Genomic DNA, 23,383 nt, shown 5'->3' with positions numbered 1-23,383 from the left:
GTATTGGAGGGATCAGCAAATCAAAGAACTGATGTGAAACACATTATGATTATTTGTCTGTATCTTTTGAAGTAAATTACTTACTGCTCTCATCCTTGGTCATGATGTATCCAGAGGAGTTGGATGGTGGACTGACTGTGCCCACAGCATTCCTGGCAATCACTCTGAACTCGAATCTGTCTCCAGGGGACAGACCGGTCACAGTGAACTGCGTTTCACAAACATCTGTGAAGTTGCAACGTAGCCATTTGCCTCTGCCTTGGCGCCTTTCCACACTGTAGGCAACAATTTTACTGCCACCATCCTTCTTGGGAATAGCCCATTGCAGGGTGACTGAGTCTCTGGTTACATCAATGCAAACAGGGGTGCCAGGTGGATCTGATGGAACAAGAAATAAGTAATTTAACAATTATGCTTCACTATAAAATCCTGAGGGTGATGAAACTGGTGTCCAGTGTGTACAGTGCACTTACCAACAGGGGAGATAGCCAGTGCATGTTTGCTTTGTTCACTAACAGGGCTAAGTCCAGCATTGTTTTCAGCATAGACTCTGAAGGAGTACTCCAGTCCCTCCATGAGACCAATGATTCTGTACTCTTTATTGGAGATAATGGTGGAGTTCACCTTCTGCCACAACAGGCTGTTTCTGTCCTTCTTCTCAACATGATAGCCCACAATAGGAGATCCTCCATCAAAACCTGGGGCCTCCCACTTAATGGTCATACCATCACTGGTGACATTGAAGGCCACTGGTTTTCCTGGGGCGCCTGGAGGTTTGTACTGGTGTTGGGCTACAACGTCTGTGGAGTTGAGTGATTCACTCACTCCATACTTGTTCTCTGCACGGACCCTGAACTGGTACTGAGTTCCCTTAACAAGGTTGGGGATCTTGAAGGTGGTCCTGACAACACTGGAGCAAACCATCTTCCAATTGGCCTGGGAGGTCTCACGTTTCTCCACACTGTAGCATGTAATCTCACCACCTCCATCCTCCTTTGGCTCATCCCAGGAGATGATGATACTCTGAGCTTTAATTTCATCAAACCGGATGGGGCCAACAGGTGCTGTGGGAGGCCCCAGAGTGATAACATTGATGTCAAAGTAATTCTTAACAACTCTATTGTCCAGGACCAAGGTGTATTGACCGGCATGCTCCTTCTTGGCTCCTCTGACTGTAACTGCAGTCTTGTTGTCAGTGGTTCTGAAGCGAACCTTCTCGCTTTCCTTCAGCGGCAAGTTGTCTTTCAACCAGCTGATCACAGGTCTTGGTTTGCCCTTGAAGGGCAACTCAATGTGGATGTTCTGGCCAATGCGAACAGCAAGCTCTCCACTGGGATAGTCAATAAGGTTGGCTTCTGGTGGAATGATGAAGTCCATCACTGTTATTGGACCAATCTGAGAGAAGTCACTTCTGCCCTTCTCATTTTTGGCAAACACTTTGAAGTCCATGACAGCATTCTCCTTGAGTCCTGTGACCTCACAACTGCAGCGCTTGCATGTAGCACCCAGAGTCCATGTGGGATCTTCCTTGGTGCTTTTCTCAATGATGTATTCAGTGATGTGGCTGCCACCATCATGGTCAGGTCTTGCCCACTGCAAGGTAACAGAGGTCTTTGTGGAGTCCACCATTACCAGCTGTTTAACTGCTCCTGGAGTTTCCGTGGCTCTGACAGGCTCAGTGGTTTCACAGGTGTCACCCACACCATACTCATTTTCAGCAGACACACGGAAGAAGTAAGCTACATCCTCCTCCAGGCCTGACACCTTGTATGTTGTGTTGGCACACTCAGCAGTGATCACCTGGAATGCCTTCATAGTGGAGGCCTTCTTCTCAACAATGTAATTAGTGACGGGGGAACCACCATCAATGCGAGGAGCCTCCCAGCTAAGGGTCAGCTTTCCTCTTGTCACATTCTTGATCATCAGTTTCTGGCAGGTGGATGGACTGTCCAGAACCTTCAGGGAAACCGTAATGATCTTGGGCTCACCAACACCATTCTCGATCTCCAGCAGATATTTGCCGCAGTCATCACGAGTGACCTTAGGTATGAGAAGTGTGGTGGCTCTCTCAGTGCTGGTGATGGTAAAGCGGTTGTCACCAGCAATGTTGCGGTCACCTCTGCGCCAGGTGACATTGGGGGCAGGGCGTCCCTTCAGAGGAATGAACACCTCCACATCACGGCCAGCCTTGGCTGTATACTGGGTTGTCATCGGAACATCCAAGTCCAAATCTGCCTCCTCTGTTGGAGAGAAGTGGGGACAATGGGTATTAATAATGACATCATTACAGTACCATCAGAACTGAGATGTACTCAGCATGAAAATTGCGTTCTGAACTTAATCCGATAACAAATTTCAGGGACTGGAATACAAACCCAAGATATCTTTGGCTTGCACGGGCTGGTACATTTTTATGTCCTCTCCTTTGCCCTTGCAGTTGACAGCATAAACTCTGAAGAAGTAGTAGGATCCAGGTTTGAGGTGGGACACCACATACTCACAGGTCTTGACCTGTGGGTTAATGGTCACCCATTCCCTCTCCTCTGAGTTCAACTGGTCCAAAATGTAGTGTGTGATTTCACTACCACCATCATAAACAGGCTTTTCCCAGCCAAGGGTGATGGAGGTCTTTGTGGAGTCGACCACACGCAGCTTGGATGGCTCACCAGGCAGATCTGCAGAGGACAAAGGGGTCAGTCATTCATGGCTAGCAACAGTCAGATGAAAACATTGTAAACATGTGAGGAAATTCCATCAAGGTTGTCACTGTGATGGTGAAGTGCAAATTAAAGGCATACCAATGGGGTCATAGGCATTGTAGAGGTCAGAAGCCTCAGAGTAGTTTCCTGCTCCGGCCTTGTTGACAGCACAAACTCTGTACTGGTACTCGTTGTTCTCCACCAGGTTGGAGACCTTCTGCCTGGTGTCTCTGATGGTGCCCTTCACAACCTGGACAAAAAAATGGACTCCATGATGCTTACACAGAACAGTTTTTAGTTTGGATTAAAAGCTTAAAAGATCTCTAAAGATATGCTGACAAACCTTGAACCACTGCAGACTCTTCTTCTCTCTCTTCTCCAGGTAGTAGCCATCAATATCGCTGCCTCCATCTAATGCTGGTCTTTCCCAGATCACCGTCATTGTGGACTTGGTGATCATTGTCACTTTAGGCTTGGATGGCTCGCTAGGAGGAACTGCATGAAATAAAAGTGACCAGGTCAGATGAAATAGTGTTTAAAAACTTCCTCTAAACACTTGCTATATCCTCAAAAATGTCACCTATCCCAGAGTCGTATTTTCTTCTAAAACACATGATTTACAATATTACATTGTATTTTAGTTTTTTCCAAATGTATTAATCAGCTCTGGATTGAACAATATCTGTTTGACTGTGAATGATGATTAATTCATTTTGTTTGCTCACCAAATGCATTCCTTGCAATTACAGGTGCGGACTCCAATGGGTCTCCAATGCCGAATTTGTTTATTCCACGGATTCTGAAGATGTATTCATTGCCCTGGATGAGTCTGGGCACATTGACAATGCAATCGACCAGTTTCTCTGAAACAATCGACCACATGACCCTGCTGGTCTCTCTCTTCTCCACAATGTAATGAGAGACCATGGCACCGCCCTCATCAGCAGGTGGGGACCACATGATGGTTACGTTGTCAGCAGTCACCTTCTTAAACTGGATCTCTCCAGCAGGGGGGCCTGGCTTGTCTAGAGAGGGGAGGAATATGACCATGAATGACTGGATATATACGCCTTATACTCAAAGATCATTTAATGCAAGACAAAAACTGCTACCATTTGAATAGTAACTGCATACCTTGAATGAGAAGCCTGACAACACCGCATGCAGATCCCAGGGAGTTCTTCACCTTGACCTCATAGGTACCAGAATTCAAACGAGTGGTTTCCTTCAGGAACAAACTGGTGTGTTCAAATGTGTGTTTGAAAGAGAGCTGGGAGGTAGGCTCAAGCTCTCTGCCATCCTTAAACCATTCAATAGTGGGAGCAGGTTTGGCTGTGATATTAAATTTGAGCTCCACATTAGAGCCAGCCTTGTGTTTGACCTCATTAAGGTACTCCTGGGGTATCTCAACCTCTGGGGCCCCTGGATGATGAACAAAAAACAGAAAGGTGAGTTATCACTCGAAAAAGAAGAGATACACTGTCAAAAACATATCCAATCCATATTTTGGGATAAAATGTTCTGAATTGCTGAAGAAACCTACCATAGGTGTCCACGCATGTGGCTGGTCCAGCAGTCATGGATGGGTTGCTCACAGAACCAACAGCATTCTTGGCCATGACTCTGAACTCATATGTTTCATCTTGGGTGAGGCCAGTCACAGTGAAGCGGGTGCCTGTGACATTGGTAAGGTTGGCCTTGGACCACCTGGCACTAACACCCTCTCTCTTCTCAATGATGTAGCCAGTGACTGGGGATCCACCATCGAAGTTGGGCTTCTGCCAGGCTAGGCTGATGGAGGTCTTTGTGATGTCACTGATGCGCAGGTTGATTGGTGGCTCTGTAGGTACAGGCAGCGGAACCATTATAAGCCATCTATAGCAGCACACTCATATTTCCCTCTATTTTAGAGTTTTTGATATTCCACTTACCACAGGCATCAATAGCCAACACTGCATCTGAAACCTTGCTGAAGGCACTCATTCCAGCAGCATTCTCTGCTGCCACCTTGAACTCATAAATAAGTCCAGCATTGATGTTGGTGACTTTGAAGTGTGTAGCACGGATCACCATTTTGTTCACTCTCTGCCAAAGGATGCTGTTTCTGTCCTTCATCTGGAGATGGTAGCCAAACACATGGCTGCCACCATCTGACTTGGGCTCCTTCCAGGCTACAGTGATGGTCTCTCTGGTTACAGCAGTGATCTCTGGAGTAAATGGAGCCTCGGGAATAGCTGGTAGGTAAGAAGCAGTGTTGGAGGGTTTACATGTTCACATGTTCAGTACAAAGGATAGTAATCAAAAATGACAATTTAAACAACAATAATAGAGGGATACAAAAAAGTCCTTACTGTAAGGAAGGTTGACGGAGACAGTTGGTGAGTCAATATGCTCACTGATTCCATATCTGTTTTCAGCCTTGATTCTGAACTGGTACTCCAGGCCAGTGGTCAGCTTCATAATCTTCATGGTGCAGCGTGCCACAGCAGAGGACACATCCATCCAGTTCGCTGTGGTTGTCTCTCTCTTCTGGATTATGTAGTTGGTGATGGGGCTGCCACCTTCATATGCCGGTGGGAGCCACTTCAGGCTAACGCTGTCCTCTGTGATGTCATACAGCTCCACAGGTCCAACTGGGGCACTAGGACGATCCAGAACCACAATATTTACGTAGGACTTTGTGGTTCCACTGGAGTTAGAGGCAGTGATATCATAACGTCCGGAATCTCCAGCAATGCTCTCACGCAGAGTGATCTTGATGCTGTCAGGGGTAACTTCAGAGTTGAACCTCATTGTTGACTTCAGCAGCACATTATCCTTGGACAAAGAGACTTTAGGCAGAGGTTTGCCTGTCAGTGGGATCTCACACTTGAGGGTGGAGCCAGCTCTCACATACACTGTGTTGTGGGGGAAGTCCTTCATGTTGATCTCAGGAGATTCTAGAGCAAAAAAGTACGAAAGAGTTACAGCAGACAAATAATATTGTGTTATTTCGATCAAATACAAGATGACACGATGATGACAAGAATTTATATTGCCTTGTTCTGCTGTTTGTATTTTAGTTAACCTTCACCAATCTGTTAGCTCTGATAAATATGACATGTATGTAACTTACCAAGCTGGTCTTTGAGTAATACAGGGTTGAGCATTTCCTTTGCTTCACTGAATCCTGCGTGGTTCTCAGCTCTGACTCTGAAGAAGTACTCAGCATTCTCCCTCAGACCAGACACTGTGAGGTGGATGGACTTGGTTACACCACACCTAACCCACTTCTCCTGGCCATTTTCCCGAGCTTCCACTAAGTAGCTGGTAATCCTGCTTCCTCCATCATGTTCTGGTTTGGCCCAGGCCAAGGACACACTCTCCTTGGACACATCAGTCACACCAAGCTTTGGTGGAGGGGTTGGTTTTTCTGAGAAAAAAAAGGACATAATGTGTGTTATAAAAAATATGGTTTTGTCATCAAGGGGAAGCTATAATGGTTCCAACTGGATAATCATTACCTGTGATCTTTGTTCCCTCTTTGGTCTCAGCAGGAACACCAACACCATACTCGTTCTCGCCTGTCACTCTGAAGTAGTAAACTTCTCCCTCCTGTAGGTCTGTCAATTTGTATGTCAGTCTGTGGCATGTGTCAGTCAGCCTAGTCCAGCCTTTCTTGCTGGCCTCGCGAATGTCTACAACATAGTTCTTGACTGGTCCTCCTCCCTCATTCTCAGGAGTGTCCCAGGTAACAGTAGCAGAGGTCTTGGTAACATCCTTGACTTCTATGTGGGTAGGAGGTCCAGGGGAATCCAGGACTCTGACACTGAGTGTCAAGGAAGAGGTTCCAGCTACATTGGACAAGGTGACGGTGTATTTGCCAGAGTCGTTGCGAGTTGCTTTCTCCAAAGTGATGGAGGTGAAGGTGTCTGTGGTGTCAATGACAGCACGGACTCTAAGGTCAACATCAGGTTTAGTCCATGAAACACTGGGGATGGGTTTACCTCTGAAGGGCACTGTCATTGTGAATGAACTTCCATCTCTCACAATAAGAGTCTTTCTCATCTCATTGCTGATGTCAAAGACTGGCTCGTCCTCTCTCTCTTTGGCAATCTGTCTGTCGGACTCAGGACTGGGCTCACTGACACCAATCTTGTTTATGGACTTGACAACAAACACATATTCAGCACCAGGAGTTAGTCCCACCACTGTGAACTCTGTGTTCTTGGTCTTCTGCACACCAACAAACCATTCATCATCTAAACTCTTTCTGTATTCTACTCTGTAACCAGTTACAGGTGCACCACCATCAAAGAGTGGCTTGTTCCATGACAGAGTAACTGTGGTCTTTGTGGAGTCAATGATCTTGGGCTTAGCAGGAGGTGAAGGCAGGAACTGTGGATCTTCAGCCTTAGTGAGTGGACAAGGGTTGCTAGGAGCACTGAGGCCAGCAGCATTCTCTGCAAAAACTCTGTACTCATACTCACAACCATCACGGAGGCGTGAGGCTTTGACTCTAAGGTCATAAACTGGTTTCTTGTTAACACGGCACCAGCGAAGCCCAGTCTTCTCTCGTTTTTCAATAACATAGCCAGCTATACTGCTTCCACCATCAGAAACAGGTCTTTCCCAACAGATAGTCATTGCCTCACTAGTAACTGCTGTGACCTGGACGTTAGTTGGAGCTGCAGAAACAGTAAAGGGATCCATGGCCGTCGCTGGCTCACTCTCCAGGGCCTCCCCGTCCCCATATTTGTTGACACCCCTGACTCTGAAGATGTATTCATTTCCTTTGAGCAGCTTGGTCACTTTACACGTGGTTGCCTTCATGTCTCCATAGACAAGAGTCCAGGCAAGGCGACTGGTCTCACGTTTTTCCACAATGTAGTGCATAATTTCAGCACCACCATTCTCTTGAGGGGGTCCCCATGTTATGGTGCATTTCTCTGCTGTGAGCCCAGACACTGCCAATGGTCCTGAAGCTGGTCCAGGTCTGTCCAGAACCTTACAGTTGATAGCCACAGATCTGGTTCCTGCCACATTGTGCAGGGTCAGGACATACTGGCCAGAATCCCGCCTGATAGCATCACTGACAATCAGGGTAGTTGCAAAGTTGGTGGAGGTGATTTCACACCTGGCCTTGGCGACAATTTCTTTTCCATCCTTAGACCAAGACACAACTGGAAGTGGACGTCCAGTAATTTCAGCATCAATTTTGATGATGTCCCCAGCTTTAATGACAACTAGCTGTCTTAACTTGTCTTCCAGGATAATAGTGGGAGGGTCTACATCATCCTTGACAGTAATGGGACCAGTGCATTCTGAAGGCGCACTCAACATCTCTGCAGAATTTTTAGCAAGGACACGGAAGTCATATTGCACATCCTCGGTGAGGCCTGTGACATCAAAGTAAGTGTCTTGAAGGTTGGTGAAGTTGCATTTCAGCCAGCGGCCATTGGGGAGTTCATTACGCTCAACAATGTAACCAGTTATCTTTATTCCACCATCATACTCTGGCTTCTCCCAGAAAAGAGACACAGAGGTCCTGGTAATGTTGGTGACTCTAAGGTTATGTGGAGATTCACATGGATCTCTGGCTGCAACAGGGTCACAGGCTTTAGAGCATGGACCAATGCCAGCAATATTCTCAGCATAGACTCTAAACTGATACAGCAGACTTTCCTCAATGCCTGTCATCTTGAACTGATTCTCAGCCAGTAGTCCTCTGTTGACCTTAGTCCATAGAATGCTACTTTGGTCTTTGCATTCAATGTGATAACCAATAACGGGGCTTCCTCCATCACTGGCAGGTCTGCCCCATTCCACAAGCATACCGGTCTTAGTGGCATGGGCAACATGGACATTAGTTGGATGGCCAGGAGGTTCAAAGGGATACTGAGCAACAACAGGGGCCGAATCAACAACATGGCTCTTACCATAACGGTTCTCGGCTGCAATACGGAACTGATACTCAGTTCCCTGGTTGAGACGAGTCACCTTAATTGATGTCCTTGCTACTGTGGCTGAGACAATCTGCCATGTTGTTGTGGTAGTGTCTCTCTTTTCCACCACATAGTTGTTAATCTGGCATCCACCATCATAGGTAGGAGGATCCCAAGACAAACAGATAAAGTCAGCGCTCACCTCATCCATCTTAATGTTGCTAGGTGGGCCAGGTTTGTCAAGGATTATTACAGAGATTTCGGCAGTCTTGGTGCCAATTGCATTAGTTAAAGTAATCTCATATTTTCCTACATCCTCCTTTGTTGCATCTTTGATAATAATCTTGGATGAGGTCTTGGAATTAAGAACATTGACCCTGGTTGTCTGCTTAAGTGCATGGCCATCCTTCTTCCAGGACACCTCTGGCTGAGGTCTGCCTTTGAAGGGAACATCAATCTTCAAGTCATCTCCTGCTTTCACACTGTATGTGTTGAACAACAGGTTGATGGTTGGCTCAACTGTGATGTCCTTCACCACCACAGGGACAGCTAGAGGTTTTGCATCACTCTTGCCCTTATCATTCACGGCAGTCACCCTGAAGGAGTACTCCTCTCCAGTTAAAAGTCCCTCAATAGTAGCCTCCAGTGCTTTGACTTCACTGCACACAGTCCATTTGTCATCTCCCTTTGGCTGCATCTCAACAATATATTTTGTAATCTTGCTGCCTCCGTCATGATCTGGTTTCTCCCAAGAAAGAGTGACAGTATGACGAGTAACATCAACCAGGACAATCTTACCGGGAGGCAATGGAGCCTCAGATACCTTTACTTGTTCTGTGGAAGCAGGCAGACCTACTCCAAGTTCATTTACAGCCAATACACGGAAATAGTATCGGCCTCCCTCCTGCAGGTCAGAAATAATGTAGGAGTTTCTCACACAGTTTGTGCAAACACTTGTGAAAGCCATTCTCTTCTGCTCCCTCTTTTCCACAATGTAGTGTGCTATCTTAGCCCCACCATCAATTAGAGGAGGCTCCCAGGAGATAGAGACAGAGCTTCTCTTCACATCCTTCACCTCCAGGTTGGTAGGAGCACTGGGGGAGTCCAGAACTCTGACATTGATGAAGGCTGATTTAGAGCCACTGAGGTTCTCAAGGGTCAGTACATATTTACCAGTGTCAAATCTGTCTACATTTTCAATCACGAGCATTGTGTAAGAACTTGTGACTTCAATCTGGGCACGTTCATTCAATGTACCATCAGCCTTGGACCATCTGACCTCTGGCTCAGGCTTTCCCCTGATTGTCACAAACAGACGAAGGGTTGAAGTGGCCCGAATGTTAACCATCTTCCTAAGGTCAGCGTCTAGTTCAATTTCAGGAGCTTCCAGCTTCTCTGAAGCAATTACAGACCCAGGTAGGTCCACATGTTCTCCGACTCCCTCACAATTAACAGCACAGATACGGAAGTGGTACTCTGCATTCTCTTTCAGTTTCTTAACAGTGTAGTGGGTAGCCTGGACACCACTGTGTGGTGTGCAAATGATCCATTCATCATCTGCTGTTTCCTTCATTTCAACAACGTACCCACTTAACTTTGCTCCGCCGTCGTAGATAGGCCTGGACCAGGATAGGGAGACAGTGGTACTAGAATGGTCGATGACTTTAGGGTTATTTGGTGGTCCTGGTGGATAAGTGGCATCACAGGCTTTAAAGTATTGGGTTGGTGCACTAGGTTTTCCCACACCAGCAGCATTTTCAGCTGAAACCCTAAATTCAAAGGAGTGGCCCTCTGTGAGACCAGTGCATCTGAACCGTATGTCATTCAACCTCTTCTTGTTGCATTTAGTCCATCTAATGCCATCCTTATCACGTTTTTCAAGGACATATCCTTCAATCTGAGCTCCTCCATCGTCTTCTGGCCTCTCCCATGTAAGTACCATGGAGTCCCTGGTGATAGCACTGGCCTCTGGGGTGGAAGGAGCACTGGGAGTTGTGAAGGGGTTACGAGCAACAACAGGCTCAGATTCCAAAGGCTCACCAACTCCATATTTATTCACAGCAGTGACTCTGAAGATGTATTCATTTCCAGGCAGCAGTTTTGTAATTTTGTAGCTGATGGCCTGGATCTTGGGCTCAACCATGGTCCATGACAAGCGACTGGTCTCTCTCTTTTCAATTATGTAATGAGAGATGCTGGCTCCACCATCGTGTGAAGGATGGTTCCAGTGAAGATAGCATTTCTCAGCTGTCACCCCTTTGACTTCCAGAGGGCCATCTGGAGGGCCAGGTCTATCCAGAACTTTAACATTGATTGGGATCATTTTAACTCCTCCCACATTGACAAGTTTCAGGACAAAGTGGCCTCCATCAACTCTAACGCAATCCTTCACTGTCAGGCTGGTACGTGTGAGTGTGGTCTTGACCTCCATTCTTTGTGTGGCTTTATCAATCTCATTTCCTTCCTTCAACCAAACAACCTCAGGCAGAGGCTTGCCAGTGTAATCAGCATCAATGACGAATGTTTCACCAGCATGAACAACTGTCAGATCCTTGAATTTAGAATCCAGGGTGGCTTCTGGAGCCTCAATCTCATCTTTGGCAGTAATTTCTCCTGTGCTATGAGAGGGACGACTGGAAACACCAGCAGCATTCCTGGCAATGACTCTGAACTCGTAAACACAGTCCTCAGTCGTACCACTGTATGTGAACTGGGTGTCAATAATGTTAGTGAAGCTTGCCTTCATCCAGCGGGTATCTGGGTGCTTCCTTCTCTCAACCACATAGCCAGTAATTGCACTGCCTCCATCATACTGAGGCTTGGTCCACTGGAGTGTCACGTGGTTTCTGGTGATATCAATAGCCTCAGGGGTGCCTGGTGGGTCACAGGGGTCTCTGGCAACTGTGGTCTCTGAGATCTTGCTAACAGGGCTGATTCCAGCAATATTCTCAGCATAAACTCTAAATTCATACTCAATACCTTCTTCCAGTTCTGTAGTCTTGAAACGTGTGTCTGGGATTAGAAGTTTGTTGAGTTTAGTCCACAACAGGCTGTTCTTCTCCTTTCTCTCAAGGTGGTATCCTAGGACAGGGCTGCCTCCATTGTTGGTGGGTGGTTTCCACTCAACAACCATGCTATCCTTGACTGCTGCAGAAATGATTGGTGTTCCTGGGGCAGCAGGCTCACTGAATGGATACTGAGCAACAACAGCAGGGGAGATAATTGCAGAACTCTTTCCATATCTATTCTCAGCAGACACTCTGAATTGATACTCAACTCCAGTCTTCAAGTTGGTAACTTTAATGGTTGACCTGGCAATAGTAGCAGAAACAATCTGCCATGCGGTCGTGGTGGTGTCTCTCTTCTCCACAATGTAATTGTTAATCTGGCAGCCTCCAGTGTACTCTGGTGGCTCCCAAGAGAGAGTGACATAATTAGAGCTCACCTCTTCGACCTTCACTGGGCCTGTCGGTGGGCCAGGTTTATCTAGAATAATAACTGTAAGCTCCTCTGTAGCTGTTCCAACACTGCTGGTGGCTGTGAGAATGTATTTACCAGAATCTTCCTTATTTGCATCCTTGATGCACAGCTTCGTTGATGACTGAGTGCTGGTTACATTTAGTCTAGTTGTCTCCTTGAGAGCATGGCCGTCCTTTTTCCATTCAACCTTGGGAACAGGACGTCCAATAATTGGAATCTCAATCTTCAGATCATCACCATGCAGTAAACTGTAAGTGTTGACAGCAATTTTGAATCCGGGCTCGATTGTTACATCTTTTGCTGTGACTGGTGCAGCCAGAGACCTTGGATCACTCCTGCCCTTCTCATTAAAAGCTACAACTCTAAACAAGTACTCATGTCCTGTACTAAGGCCTGACACAGTGCCTTCACAAGTTTTGGTTGTAGTGGCCACCACCCACTCCTCTGAGCCTGTGGGCTGCATCTCAATGTAGTAACCCATGATCCTGCTGCCTCCATCATGGTCTGGCTTCTCCCAGGAGAGTGAGGCAGTGGTTTTGGTCACTTCAGTCAACGTGACCTTGCCCACAGGCAGGGGAGGCTCAGATGTCTTCACTGCACTTTCTGTCTCAGCTGGCTGTCCCACACCAAACTCGTTTTCAGCTAAGACTCTGAAATAGTATATAGTACCTTCGGTGAGGCCAGTGATACGGTAACTTGTCTTTGTGCACTTGTTATCCACATTAGAATAAACCTTCCTGGTGGACTCTCGCTTTTCAACCAAGTAATTCTTGATTCTTGCACCTCCATCAATAAGAGGAGGCTCCCATGTCAGAGTAACACTTTGTCTCTTGATGTCTTTAACTGTCAAATTTAGAGGAGCCCCTGGAGTGTCCAGAACTTTAACAGAGACAAAGGCTGACTTGGTGCCAGCACTGTTCTCCAAGTTGAGGATGTATTTTCCAGCATCATATCTGTCACACATATCAATAGAGAGTTGTGTGTAATCTTCCCCTGTCTCTTTCTGAACTTTACTGGGCAGTTCTCCGTCCTCCTTGGCCCAGCTGATCTCAGGAGTGGGACGGCCCTTGAATGGAATGCAGATTCTCATTGAGCCACCTGCACGGACAACTATTCCCTTCCTCAGCTCTGAATCCAGAGTCATCTCTGGAGGATCAATCTTATCCAAAGGTTTCACGACTCCCTGAATCTCGGTGGGTTCACCAACACCCAGTTTATTGATTGCACAGATGCGAACCTTATATTCTTGGTGCTCTACCAACTTGGTGATGGTAAACTTGGTAGCCTTAACGCCAGAGGCTGGGGTGCATATGGTCCATTCCTCCTCATCAGCCTTGGTAATTTCCACAGCATATCCTTGAATCTCACACCCACCATCATAAATGGGTCTATGCCAGGCGAGACTGACGGAGTCCTTTCTTGTGTCCACCACATGGGCATTGGTGGGACAACCTGGTTCAAATGTGGGGTCACATGCTTTGATATAGGGTGTAGCTGGGCTTGACTGACCCACTCCAGCTGCATTCTCAGCAGATACCTTGAATTCATATTCATGATCTTCAGTTAGTCCTGTTACTCTGAAACGCAGGTCTGTCACCCTGCGCTTGTTACACTTGGTCCACCTCACACCAGCTCTGTCTCTCTTCTCCACAATGTAGCCACCAATGTCACTGCCTCCTGTGCTTTTAGGGCGGTTCCAGCAGACAGTCATGGAGTCTCTAGTAATGTTAGTGATCTCAAGCTCCTGAGGTGGGCCAGGAGGAACAAATGGATTTCTCATGATAACAGGTGCTGACTCAAGTGGCTCGCCCACTCCATACTTGTTGACACCCATGACTCTGAAGATGTACTCATTGCCTTTTAGCAGTTTGGTAACCTTGAACATGGTAGCGCCACAGTCACTGGAGACCACAGTCCATGCCAGGCGGCTGGTTTCCCGCTTCTGAATGACGTAGTGAGAAATGTTAGCCCCTCCATCATGCCTAGGTGGTAGCCAAGACAATGAGCATTTCTCCTCAGTGACATTGCTGACAGTAAGAGGTCCTTCTGCAGGTCCTGGCCTGTCTAGTACCTTCACACTGAATGGGACAGTCTTTGTTCCAGCCACATTAGTCAGAACCAGAGTGTACTGTCCACCATCCACTCTGATGGCATCCTTTACAACCAACAGTGCCTTAAAATCTGTATTTTTGATCTCAGCTCTTGCTGAGTTTTCAACTTCAACAGACCCCTTGAACCACTGAGCTGTGGGGATGGGCTTTCCTTCCACACTGGCCTCGAGGGTGAAGGTCTCTCCAGCACTGATAACAATGGTCTGGTTATACATAGGATCTGTCTCACACATTGGTGGCTCAACTTCATCCTTGGCTGTGATGGATCCTGTGCACTCAGACGGCTTGCTAACAGCACCAGCTGCATTTCTGGCTATTACTCTGAAGTCATATTTACTGTCTTCAGTCAGACCAGTAACAGTGAATTCATGCTCGATGATGTTTGCAAAGCTAGCCTTCATCCACTTTCCTTCAGGAAGATCACGTTTCTCCACCAAATAACCAGTGACTAAGCTTCCACCATCATATTCTGGAGAGGTCCACCTCAGTTTTACTGAGTGCCTGGTCACAATCACAGCCACAGGGCGGCCAGGAGGATCACATGGGTCACGGGCTACATAAACCTCAGACACTTTGCTGCATTTTCCAATGCCAACAATATTTTCAGCATAGACTCTATACTCGTACTCAATGCCTTCCTCAAGAGGAGTAGATTTGAACCTGCAGTCTTGGATGAGCATTTTGTTGATTTTTGTCCAGAGGATGCTATTCTTCTCTTTTCTCTCCAGATGGTAACCCAAGATGGCACTGCCTCCATCAGATGGGGGTTTGTGCCACTCAACCACCATATAGTCTTTGGTGTATGAAGAGACAAAAGGTGTACCCGGTGGGCCAGGCTCCTGGAATGGATACTGTGCCAAAACAGGCTCTGAGTCAATTGCATAACTCTTTCCATATCTATTTTCAGCATAGATTCTGAACTGATATTCAGCACCTGTCTTCAGATTAGCCACTTTCAGTGTGGTTCTGGCAACAGTAGCAGATACAACCACCCAGTTGGTTGTGGTGGTGTCTCTTTTCTCAACAACATAATTGGAGATTTGGCAGCCACCTGTGTATGTAGGAGGTTCCCAGTTAAGAGTGATACTTTCAGCACTTACATCTTCCAACTTGACGGGGCCTGTTGGAGGGCCGGGCTTGTCCAAAGTGATTATCTCTATGGTGGCATCCTTGGATCCGAGAGCATTGGAGATATTAATGCTATACATGCCTCCATCCTCTTTAGTAGCATCCTTTATGGTGAGGGTGGTATGATTTAATGAGTCAATGACATTGACTCTGGTGGTTTGCTTAAGAGCAGCACCATCCTTGGTCCAACTGATGGTTGGCTTTGGATGACCAGCAATTGGGACCTCTATCTTGAGGTCATGGCCAACCTGAACACTGTAGCTGCTCACTTTGGGTCTAACAGCAGGTTCAATCACAAGGTCCTTTGCTACGACTGACTGAACCAGTTGTCTTGGGTCACTTTTGCCCTTGTCATTTACAGCTACAACTCTGAACTGATACTCCTCTCCCTTGAGTAGGTTTGTCACTACAGTCTCCAGTGCTTTCACACTAGCACACACAGACCAGGCCTCGCTGTCCTTCGTTGATAGTTCTACTTCATAGTAACTGATCCTACTGCCACCATCATGTTCAGGCTTCTCCCAGGAGAGGGTTACAGTGCTGTGAGTAACATCAAGAACACTAACTTTGCCAGGTGGCTGAGGCTTCTCAGATATTTTAATGGGTTCCAGTGTTTTGGCGGGGAGACCCACACCATATTCATTCTCAGCCAGGACTCGGAAGAAGAAGATTCCACCCTCTGGAAGAGGCTCAATTTTCCATGACATCCTATTGCAGGTGGTGATAGGAGAATAAACTTTCCTTGTGCTCTCCCGCTTCTCAACAATATAATGCTTAATCTTTGCACCACCATCCAGAAGTGGGGGCTCCCATGTGAGAGTGACAGAGGATTTTGTAATCTCTTTCACCATGAAGTTGTTTGGTGGACTGGGTGAGTCCAGAACCCTGACACTGATAAAAACTGACTTAACTCCACTGGCATTTTCTGCTGTCAGAGTGTATTTGCCACTGTCAAATCTGTCGACATTCTCAATGACCAGTGAAGCATAATTACCTGTATTATCAATCTGTGCTGTCTCCTTTATCTCACCATCAGCCTTACCCCATTTCACTTCAGGGGCTGGACGACCTCTCACAGGAACAAACAGCCTGAGAGTGCTTGCTGACCTAATGTTTATCATCTTTCTCATATCAGCATCCAGGTCAAGATCAGGAGCTTCAAGTTTCTCTTCCAAAAGGATTTTTCCTGGCACGTCGGCATGCTCACCAACACCAACTTTGTTAATAGCACACACTCTGAACTGGTATTCATGCTTCTCAAGAAGCTTTTTCACTGTGAACTTAGTATCTGTGATTCCAGTGGGAGGAGTGCACATAAACCACTCATCGGATGCCCCATTGCAGGCTTCAACAATGTAGGCCTTAATCTCACAGCCACCATCATATATGGGTTTGCCCCATGTTAGGGAAACAGTGGACCTAGATGAGTCCACAACTTTGGGGTTGTTTGGTGGGCCCGGTTTGAAGATAGGATCCAATGCTTTGTAGTACAGTGTTGGTGTACTAGGTGTGCCAACGCCTGCAGCATTTTCAGCAGAAACTCTGACTTCATAGCTATGATTTTCTAGGAGTCCGGTCACTCTGAAGCGTAGTTCACTCACTGTGCGCTTGTTGCACCTGGTCCATCTCACACCATCCTTGTCACGTTTCTCAACAATGTATCCTTGGATGGGGTTGCCACCATCATTAGTAGGTCTCTCCCAGGTCACTACCATGGAGTCTTTGGTGATTGTGCTAATGTCTACCTCTGTTGGTGGTTTGGGGGTGACAAATGGATTTCTGGCAACCATTGGCTCAGATTCCAGGGGCTCACCAATTCCATATTTGTTAACCGGAATCACTCTGAAGATGTACTCATTACCAGGAAGAAGTTTGGTGATCTTCAGATTCAATGTCTGAACCTTTGGTTCAACTACAGTCCAAACCAGTCTACTGGTTTCCCTCCTCTCAATTATGTAATGAGAAACATCACTACCTCCATCTTGTACGGGCGGTTTCCAGGAAATTGAGCATTTCTCGTTGGTGACCCCATAGATGGATATAGGGCCCTCAGGAGGACCTGGTCTGTCGAGTACCTTGACATTTATGTTAACAGATTTCTCTCCCCCAACGTTCTTTACCAGCAAAGTGTACTGACCTCCATCAACACGAATGGCTTCCTTAACAACTATACAAGCTATAAAGTCTGTGTTCTTGAGTTCTACACGAGCCGCTTCAGTAATCGCTTGACCCTCCTTCAGCCAGTGTATTGTGGGAACAGGCTTGCCAGCAACAGTAGCCTCAAGCGTGAATGTTTCCCCAGCATTTACCACTACAGCCTGGGAGTACTTGGCTTCCAAGTCAATCTTAGGTGGATCAACTTCATCCTTGGCAGTGATAGCTCCAGTTGAATCTGAGGGCTGACTGAAGACACCTGCTGAATTCCTGGCAATGACACGGAACTCATAAATCTGATCTTCAGTGAGTCCTGTGACAACAAATTCAGTCTCCATAACGTTGGCGAAACTGGCTTTCATCCAGCGTCCTTCTGCCTCCTTCTTTTCAACTACATAACCTGTGATCTTGATGCCACCATCATACTCAGGTTTGGTCCATCTGAGTGTCACATGGTTTCTTGTCACAATAACAGCCTCTGGCTTTCCCGGTCTATCACAAGGATCTCTGGCTACTTGCATTTCGCTCACTTTGCTGGCTTTGCTCAGACCAACAATGTTCTCAGCATAGACTCTGAACTCATATTCAATACCCTCCTCAAGACCCAAGGCCTTGAATCTCGTCTCTGGGATGAGTTGTTTGTTCTGTTTCACCCACAGTAAACTGTTTCTTTCTTTGAGCTCTAAGTGATAGCCCAGAATTTTGCTTCCACCATCATTGCTGGGTTTCTCCCATACAATCACCATGCTTTCCTTAGTGGCTGACTGCACCATGAGTGAACGTGGCTGACTGGGAAGTTCAAATGGATACTGAGCAATTATGCTTTCAGAAAGCAGGACTGAGGACTTGCCATATCTGTTCTCTGCAGCAATCCTAAACTGGTACTCAGATCCAGTCTTCAGGCGGGCTGCCTTAATAGTGGTTCTGGCAACTGTGGCTGACACAATCTGCCAGTTTGTGGTAGATGTGTCTCTCTTCTCAACAATGTAATTGTTGATGGCGCAACCACCGTCATACTCTGGTGGATTCCAGGACAGGATCACACTATCTGCAGTGACCTCATCCAATTTAATTGGGCCTGTTGGTGGACCAGGCTTATCTAAAACAACAACACTGATGTCTGTGGATGCTTCTCCTACTTTGTTGGTCAGCTTGACAGTGTATGTGCCCACGTCATCTCTGCCAGCTTCCTTGATGATCAAGAGAAGGTTTTTGTCTGTGGCATGTGCATTAACTCTTGTTGTCTCCTTGAGAGCAACACCATCTTTGAGCCAAGTTGCTGTGGCCTTGGGAAAGGCAACATATGGTACATCTATCTTCACATCATCTCCTGCTAGCACGCTGAATGTGCTAAAAAGCACTTTGAAGGTTGGTGAGATGACAAGATCTTTTGCCACTACGGGCACACTGAGAGGACGTGGGTCACTCGCTCCCTTTTCATTGGTGGCTGAAATACGGAACATGTACTCCTCTCCCTGTGTAAGGCCAGTTACAACAGCTGAATTTGTCTTGACCAGCATGACCTGAGTCCACTTCTCACTGCCCTTACCTTGCATCTCAACGATATAGCCAGTGATTCTACTTCCACCATCATGATCAGGTTTTTCCCAAGTTAGTGTGACACTGTTACTGGTAACTTCAAGGAGGGACACTTTTCCTGGAGGCAGAGGTTTTTCTGACACTTTAATTGGTTCAGCAGTCTCCACTGGGAGACCAACACCAAATTCATTCTCAGCCAGGATTCTAAAGAAGTACATCTTTCCTTCCTCCAGTTCTCCAATTTTCCAACTTGACTTATGGCAACTTGCACATACAGTTGAGTAGGCCTTTCTGGCTGACTCACGCTTCTCTACAATGTAGTTGCGGACTCTTGAGCCACCATCAATAAGAGGTGCATCCCAAACAAGGGATACTGAGTCTCTTGTGACTTCCTTGACAATCAGATTCTGAGGAGCTCCAGGAGTGTCTAGCACCCTGACATTAACAAAAGCTGTTCTGCTTCCAGAGGCATTCTCCACAGTCACCATGTATTTACCTCCATCAAACCTGTCAACATTCTCTATCTGAAGAGTGGTGAATGATGAGGTGATTTCAATATTTGCTTTGTCTAGAGATTCTCCATGCTCCCTTGACCATTTTACCTCAGGTGCTGGCCTGCCCTTAATAGGGACAAAGAGTCTAAGAGTGCTGCAGGCTCTGATGCATACCACCTTACGCAGCTCTGCGCCTAGCTCAATTTCTGGGGGAAGCAATCTGTCTTCTGCCTTGGGAGTACCAGGAACAGCAGCGGGCTCTCCTACTCCTTCACAGTTGGTTGCACAGATGTTGATTTTATACTCCTGATTTTCTTTCAAGTTGGTGATAGTGAAAGAAGTGGCTGCCCATCCCTTCTTAGGAGTCTGAATTGTCCACTCATCTTCCTCAGGCAGGCAGGTCTCCACAACGTAGCCAGTGATTTCAGAACCACCATCATACACAGGCTTGTTCCAGGCAAGGGTGATAGAAGACTTGGTTGTGTCCAGCACTCTGGGGTTCCCTGGAGGACCAGGCTGGAAGATGGTGTCTACTGCTTTGTAGAATGGACTGGAAGGACTAGGTGCACTTAGACCAGCATTGTTCTCAGCAAGAACTCTGAACTCATACTCATGTCCTGGTGTGAGGCCAGAGGCCTTAAATCGCAGATCAGTTACAGTTCTCTTGTTGCACTTCACCCAGCGAAGGCCAGTCTTATCCCTCCTCTCAATTACGTATGTGTTGATTCTACTGCCTCCATCATGTTCAGGGCGCTCCCAGCAGACAACCATGGAGTCCTTGGTAATGGTTGTGACTTCTGGCTGCTGTGGTGCATCACTGGGGACATAAGGATTGGCACAGACGACAGGTTCTGATTCCAGGGGTTCACCAATACCGTACTTGTTGACAGCCATGACTCTGAATACGTACTCATTGCCCTTCAGGAGTTTGGTGACTTTAAATCTATTTGCTTGAAGGTCTGTGGCCACATTTGTCCAGGCCAACCTACTGGTCTCACGTCTCTGAATGATAAAGTACTCAATCTTGGCACCACCGTCATGTGTTGGATGTAGCCAGTTCAAGACACACTTTTCAGCAGTGACATCAGTTACAGTCAAGGAGTCAGGTGGTCCAGGTCTATCAAGTACTTTGACATTGAATGTGAATTTAGCAAAACCACCTGGATTGCTGGCTGTCAGAGTAAAAGCACCACCATCTCTCCGAAGGGAATCTTTGTTTACTAGAGTTGTATGGAAGTCAGAGGTCTTTATCTCTAGCTTGCCTGTATCCTCAAGCTCCTTTCCTTCCTTGGTCCATACCAGTGATGGGATTGGTCTGCCAGTCACATTTGCCTCCAGCTTGAATACCTCTCCTGCCATGACAACAACGTTGCTGCTGTATGATGCATCAACATCAAGTCTTGGCTCTTCAATATCATCTCTGCATGTAATGGCCTCTGATGACTGTGATGGAGCACTGATAGCACCAGCTGAGTTTCGGGCAAACACACGGAACTCATAAGTTGCATCTTCAATCAGACCACTGACTGTGTAGATGGTTTCAAGGATATTGTTAAAGTTGGCTTTGAGCCAGCGCCCATTTGGCATTTCTCTCCTCTCCACTGTGTATCCTGTGATGGAAAAACCACCATCTCCCTCTGGTTTGGTCCATGACACAGTGACCTCATGTCTGGTGATGTTCAGTGCCACAGGCCTGCCTGGTGGGTCAACTGGGTCCAAAGCATACATAGTTTCAGAAGGCTTGCTTGGCTTGCTGAGACCAGCCATGTTTTCAGCAGTAACACGGTGTTCGTAAGCGATTCCATCAACAAGGCCTGTTGATTTGAAAATATTTCCAACAACAAGAGCTTTGCTGATTCTCTGCCACAGAATGCTGTTTTTCTCTTTTCTGTCCACATGATAGCCCAGGATAGCACTGCCTCCATCAGAGGATGGCTCATTCCAACTTAGAGTCATTGCATCTTTGTTAAAAGATGTGACCACAGGAGTGCCTGGCTGGCCTGGCACATCAAATGGATAGGCAGCCACCACAGATTCAGAGACAATGCATGGTCCAATACCATATCTATTTTGGGCTCTGACACGGAACTGATATTGGGTTCCAGTGTTGAGTCGAGCTGCCTTGAATGTGGTACGGATCACTGTAGCAGCCAACTCTATCCATGAAGTACCAGTGGTCTCGCGCATCTCAACAATGTAGTTATTGATGGGAACACCTCCATCATTCTCTGGTGCCTCCCAAGACATAAGGACATAATCACATGAGACCTCATCCAGCTTAATGGGACCAGTGGGAGGACCTGGAATATCATGGACTAGGACTGTGATTGTTTCAGTCACTGTACCCAACATGTTCTTTCCAGTCATTGAATACTGTCCGCCATCAGTCCTCTTGATCTCACCAATGTTGAGGATAGTTGATGTTGGCGTGGTTTCAGTGTTGATTCTTTGTGTTTCCTTGAGAGACACATCTCCCTTTTTCCAGGAGACCACAGGTCTGGGTTTACCAAGCACTGGAATCTCCACCTTTACACGATCTCCTGCCTTGGCGATGACTGTCTTCTGGTAGACTCCACGCAGATCAAAGGAGGGAGCGGAAGTCTGCTCTCTGATAACAGCAGGCCTGCTCTCACGGGGGTCACTCCTACCTGATGCATTGACAGCCATTATGCGGAAGGTGTATTCTGCTCCCTCAATCAAATCTGTGACAGTGTAGTCCAGAGCCTTGATTGTACCCACATGGACCCACTGGTCAGTGTCCTTTTTCTGGGCCTCAATGACGTATCCAGTGATCAAGCTACCACCATCATGCAAGGGCTTGACCCATGCAAGGCTGGCACTGTCAGCAGTGACATCTGTGACATACAAGTTCTCTGGTGCAGAGGGGGCTTGGGACACTCTGATTGGCTCAGGTGTTTCAGCGGGCTCACCCACACCAAGGTCATTCTCAGCAGAAACACGGAAGTAGTAGTAGGCACCCTCTTCAAGGTCTGTAAACTTGAAGGAACACTTCTGCCATGTGGTGGTAAGCACTGTGTAGGCCTTCTTGGTAGCGTCTCTCTTTTCAATAACATAGTTATGAATCTTGGAACCACCATCAATTATGGGGATTTCCCATTGGAGGGTGATGCTATTCTTCGTGATCTCTCTGGGTTTTAGGTGGACTGGTGGTCCTGGTGTGTCCAGAACTTTCACATTAACAAATCCTGTCTTCTTTCCAGCAACATTCTCCAGACAGAGATTGTACTTTCCAGCATCGTATCTGGTGCAGTCAGGAATAACCAGTAGAGTGTAGGACTCTGTAGTGTCAATATGCGCACGTTGTTTCAGGTTTGTATCATCTTTGCTCCATGTTACTTCAGGAACAGGACGACCCCTGATGGGAACAAACATGCGAATTGAAGCGCGGCACCTGACCACAAGGGTTCTCCTGAGTTCAGCATCCAGCTCAAAGTCTGGCAATGCTTCCTGATCCACCAACTCAGTCACTTTCTCAACCTCTGCAGGCTCACCAAGTCCTTCAGAGTTAACAGCGCTAACTCTGAAGTGGTATTTGCCACGTTTTTGAAGTTTACCAATAACATGTTCAGTAACTTTCAATGGGTACTGTGTCTCTGTCTCCCAGTCATCATGCCCATCCTTTTTGTATTCCACAATATATCCCTCTACTGGCAGACCACCATCGTAGAAGGGTCGGCCCCAGGCAAAGGTGGCCGTGGTTTTTGTAGTGTCTGTAATTCTGGGATTGGACGGAGGACCAGGTGGATCTGATGAACAAAAAAGAGAATAAAGAAGTCAGCAGTGTTTAAATTCTTCTGCAGACACCATGAAACTTTCCTCTAAAATGTGGTTCA

At 46.8% G+C, this 23,383-nt stretch overlaps 1 protein-coding gene across 1 annotated transcript in view; it reads right to left on the bottom strand.

Moving 5' to 3' along the window:
• The window catches only part of ttn.2 (titin, tandem duplicate 2), a 254,218-nt gene that overhangs the window by 21,379 nt on the left and 209,456 nt on the right, over positions 1-23,383 (bottom strand). Inside the window, exons 209-220 of the mRNA XM_083996112.1 lie at positions 6,203-23,296; positions 5,815-6,111; positions 5,051-5,638; positions 4,631-4,933; positions 4,243-4,539; positions 3,834-4,121; positions 3,425-3,724; positions 3,043-3,194; positions 2,799-2,949; positions 2,376-2,675; positions 474-2,240; positions 85-378 (exon numbers count right to left, since the gene is read on the bottom strand). Coding sequence (XP_083852238.1) covers positions 85-378; positions 474-2,240; positions 2,376-2,675; positions 2,799-2,949; positions 3,043-3,194; positions 3,425-3,724; positions 3,834-4,121; positions 4,243-4,539; positions 4,631-4,933; positions 5,051-5,638; positions 5,815-6,111; positions 6,203-23,296 — 21,831 coding nt within the window. The remainder of the gene's footprint in view (positions 1-84; positions 379-473; positions 2,241-2,375; positions 2,676-2,798; positions 2,950-3,042; positions 3,195-3,424; positions 3,725-3,833; positions 4,122-4,242; positions 4,540-4,630; positions 4,934-5,050; positions 5,639-5,814; positions 6,112-6,202; positions 23,297-23,383) is intronic.

The sequence above is a fragment of the Trachurus trachurus genome, assembly GCF_905171665.1.
Source record: "Trachurus trachurus genome assembly, chromosome: 21".
Classification (NCBI taxonomy): Eukaryota; Metazoa; Chordata; class Actinopteri; order Carangiformes; family Carangidae; genus Trachurus; species Trachurus trachurus.
Note: the sequence above shows the minus strand (reverse complement) of the source record. Positions and strands in the feature narration are given on the sequence as shown.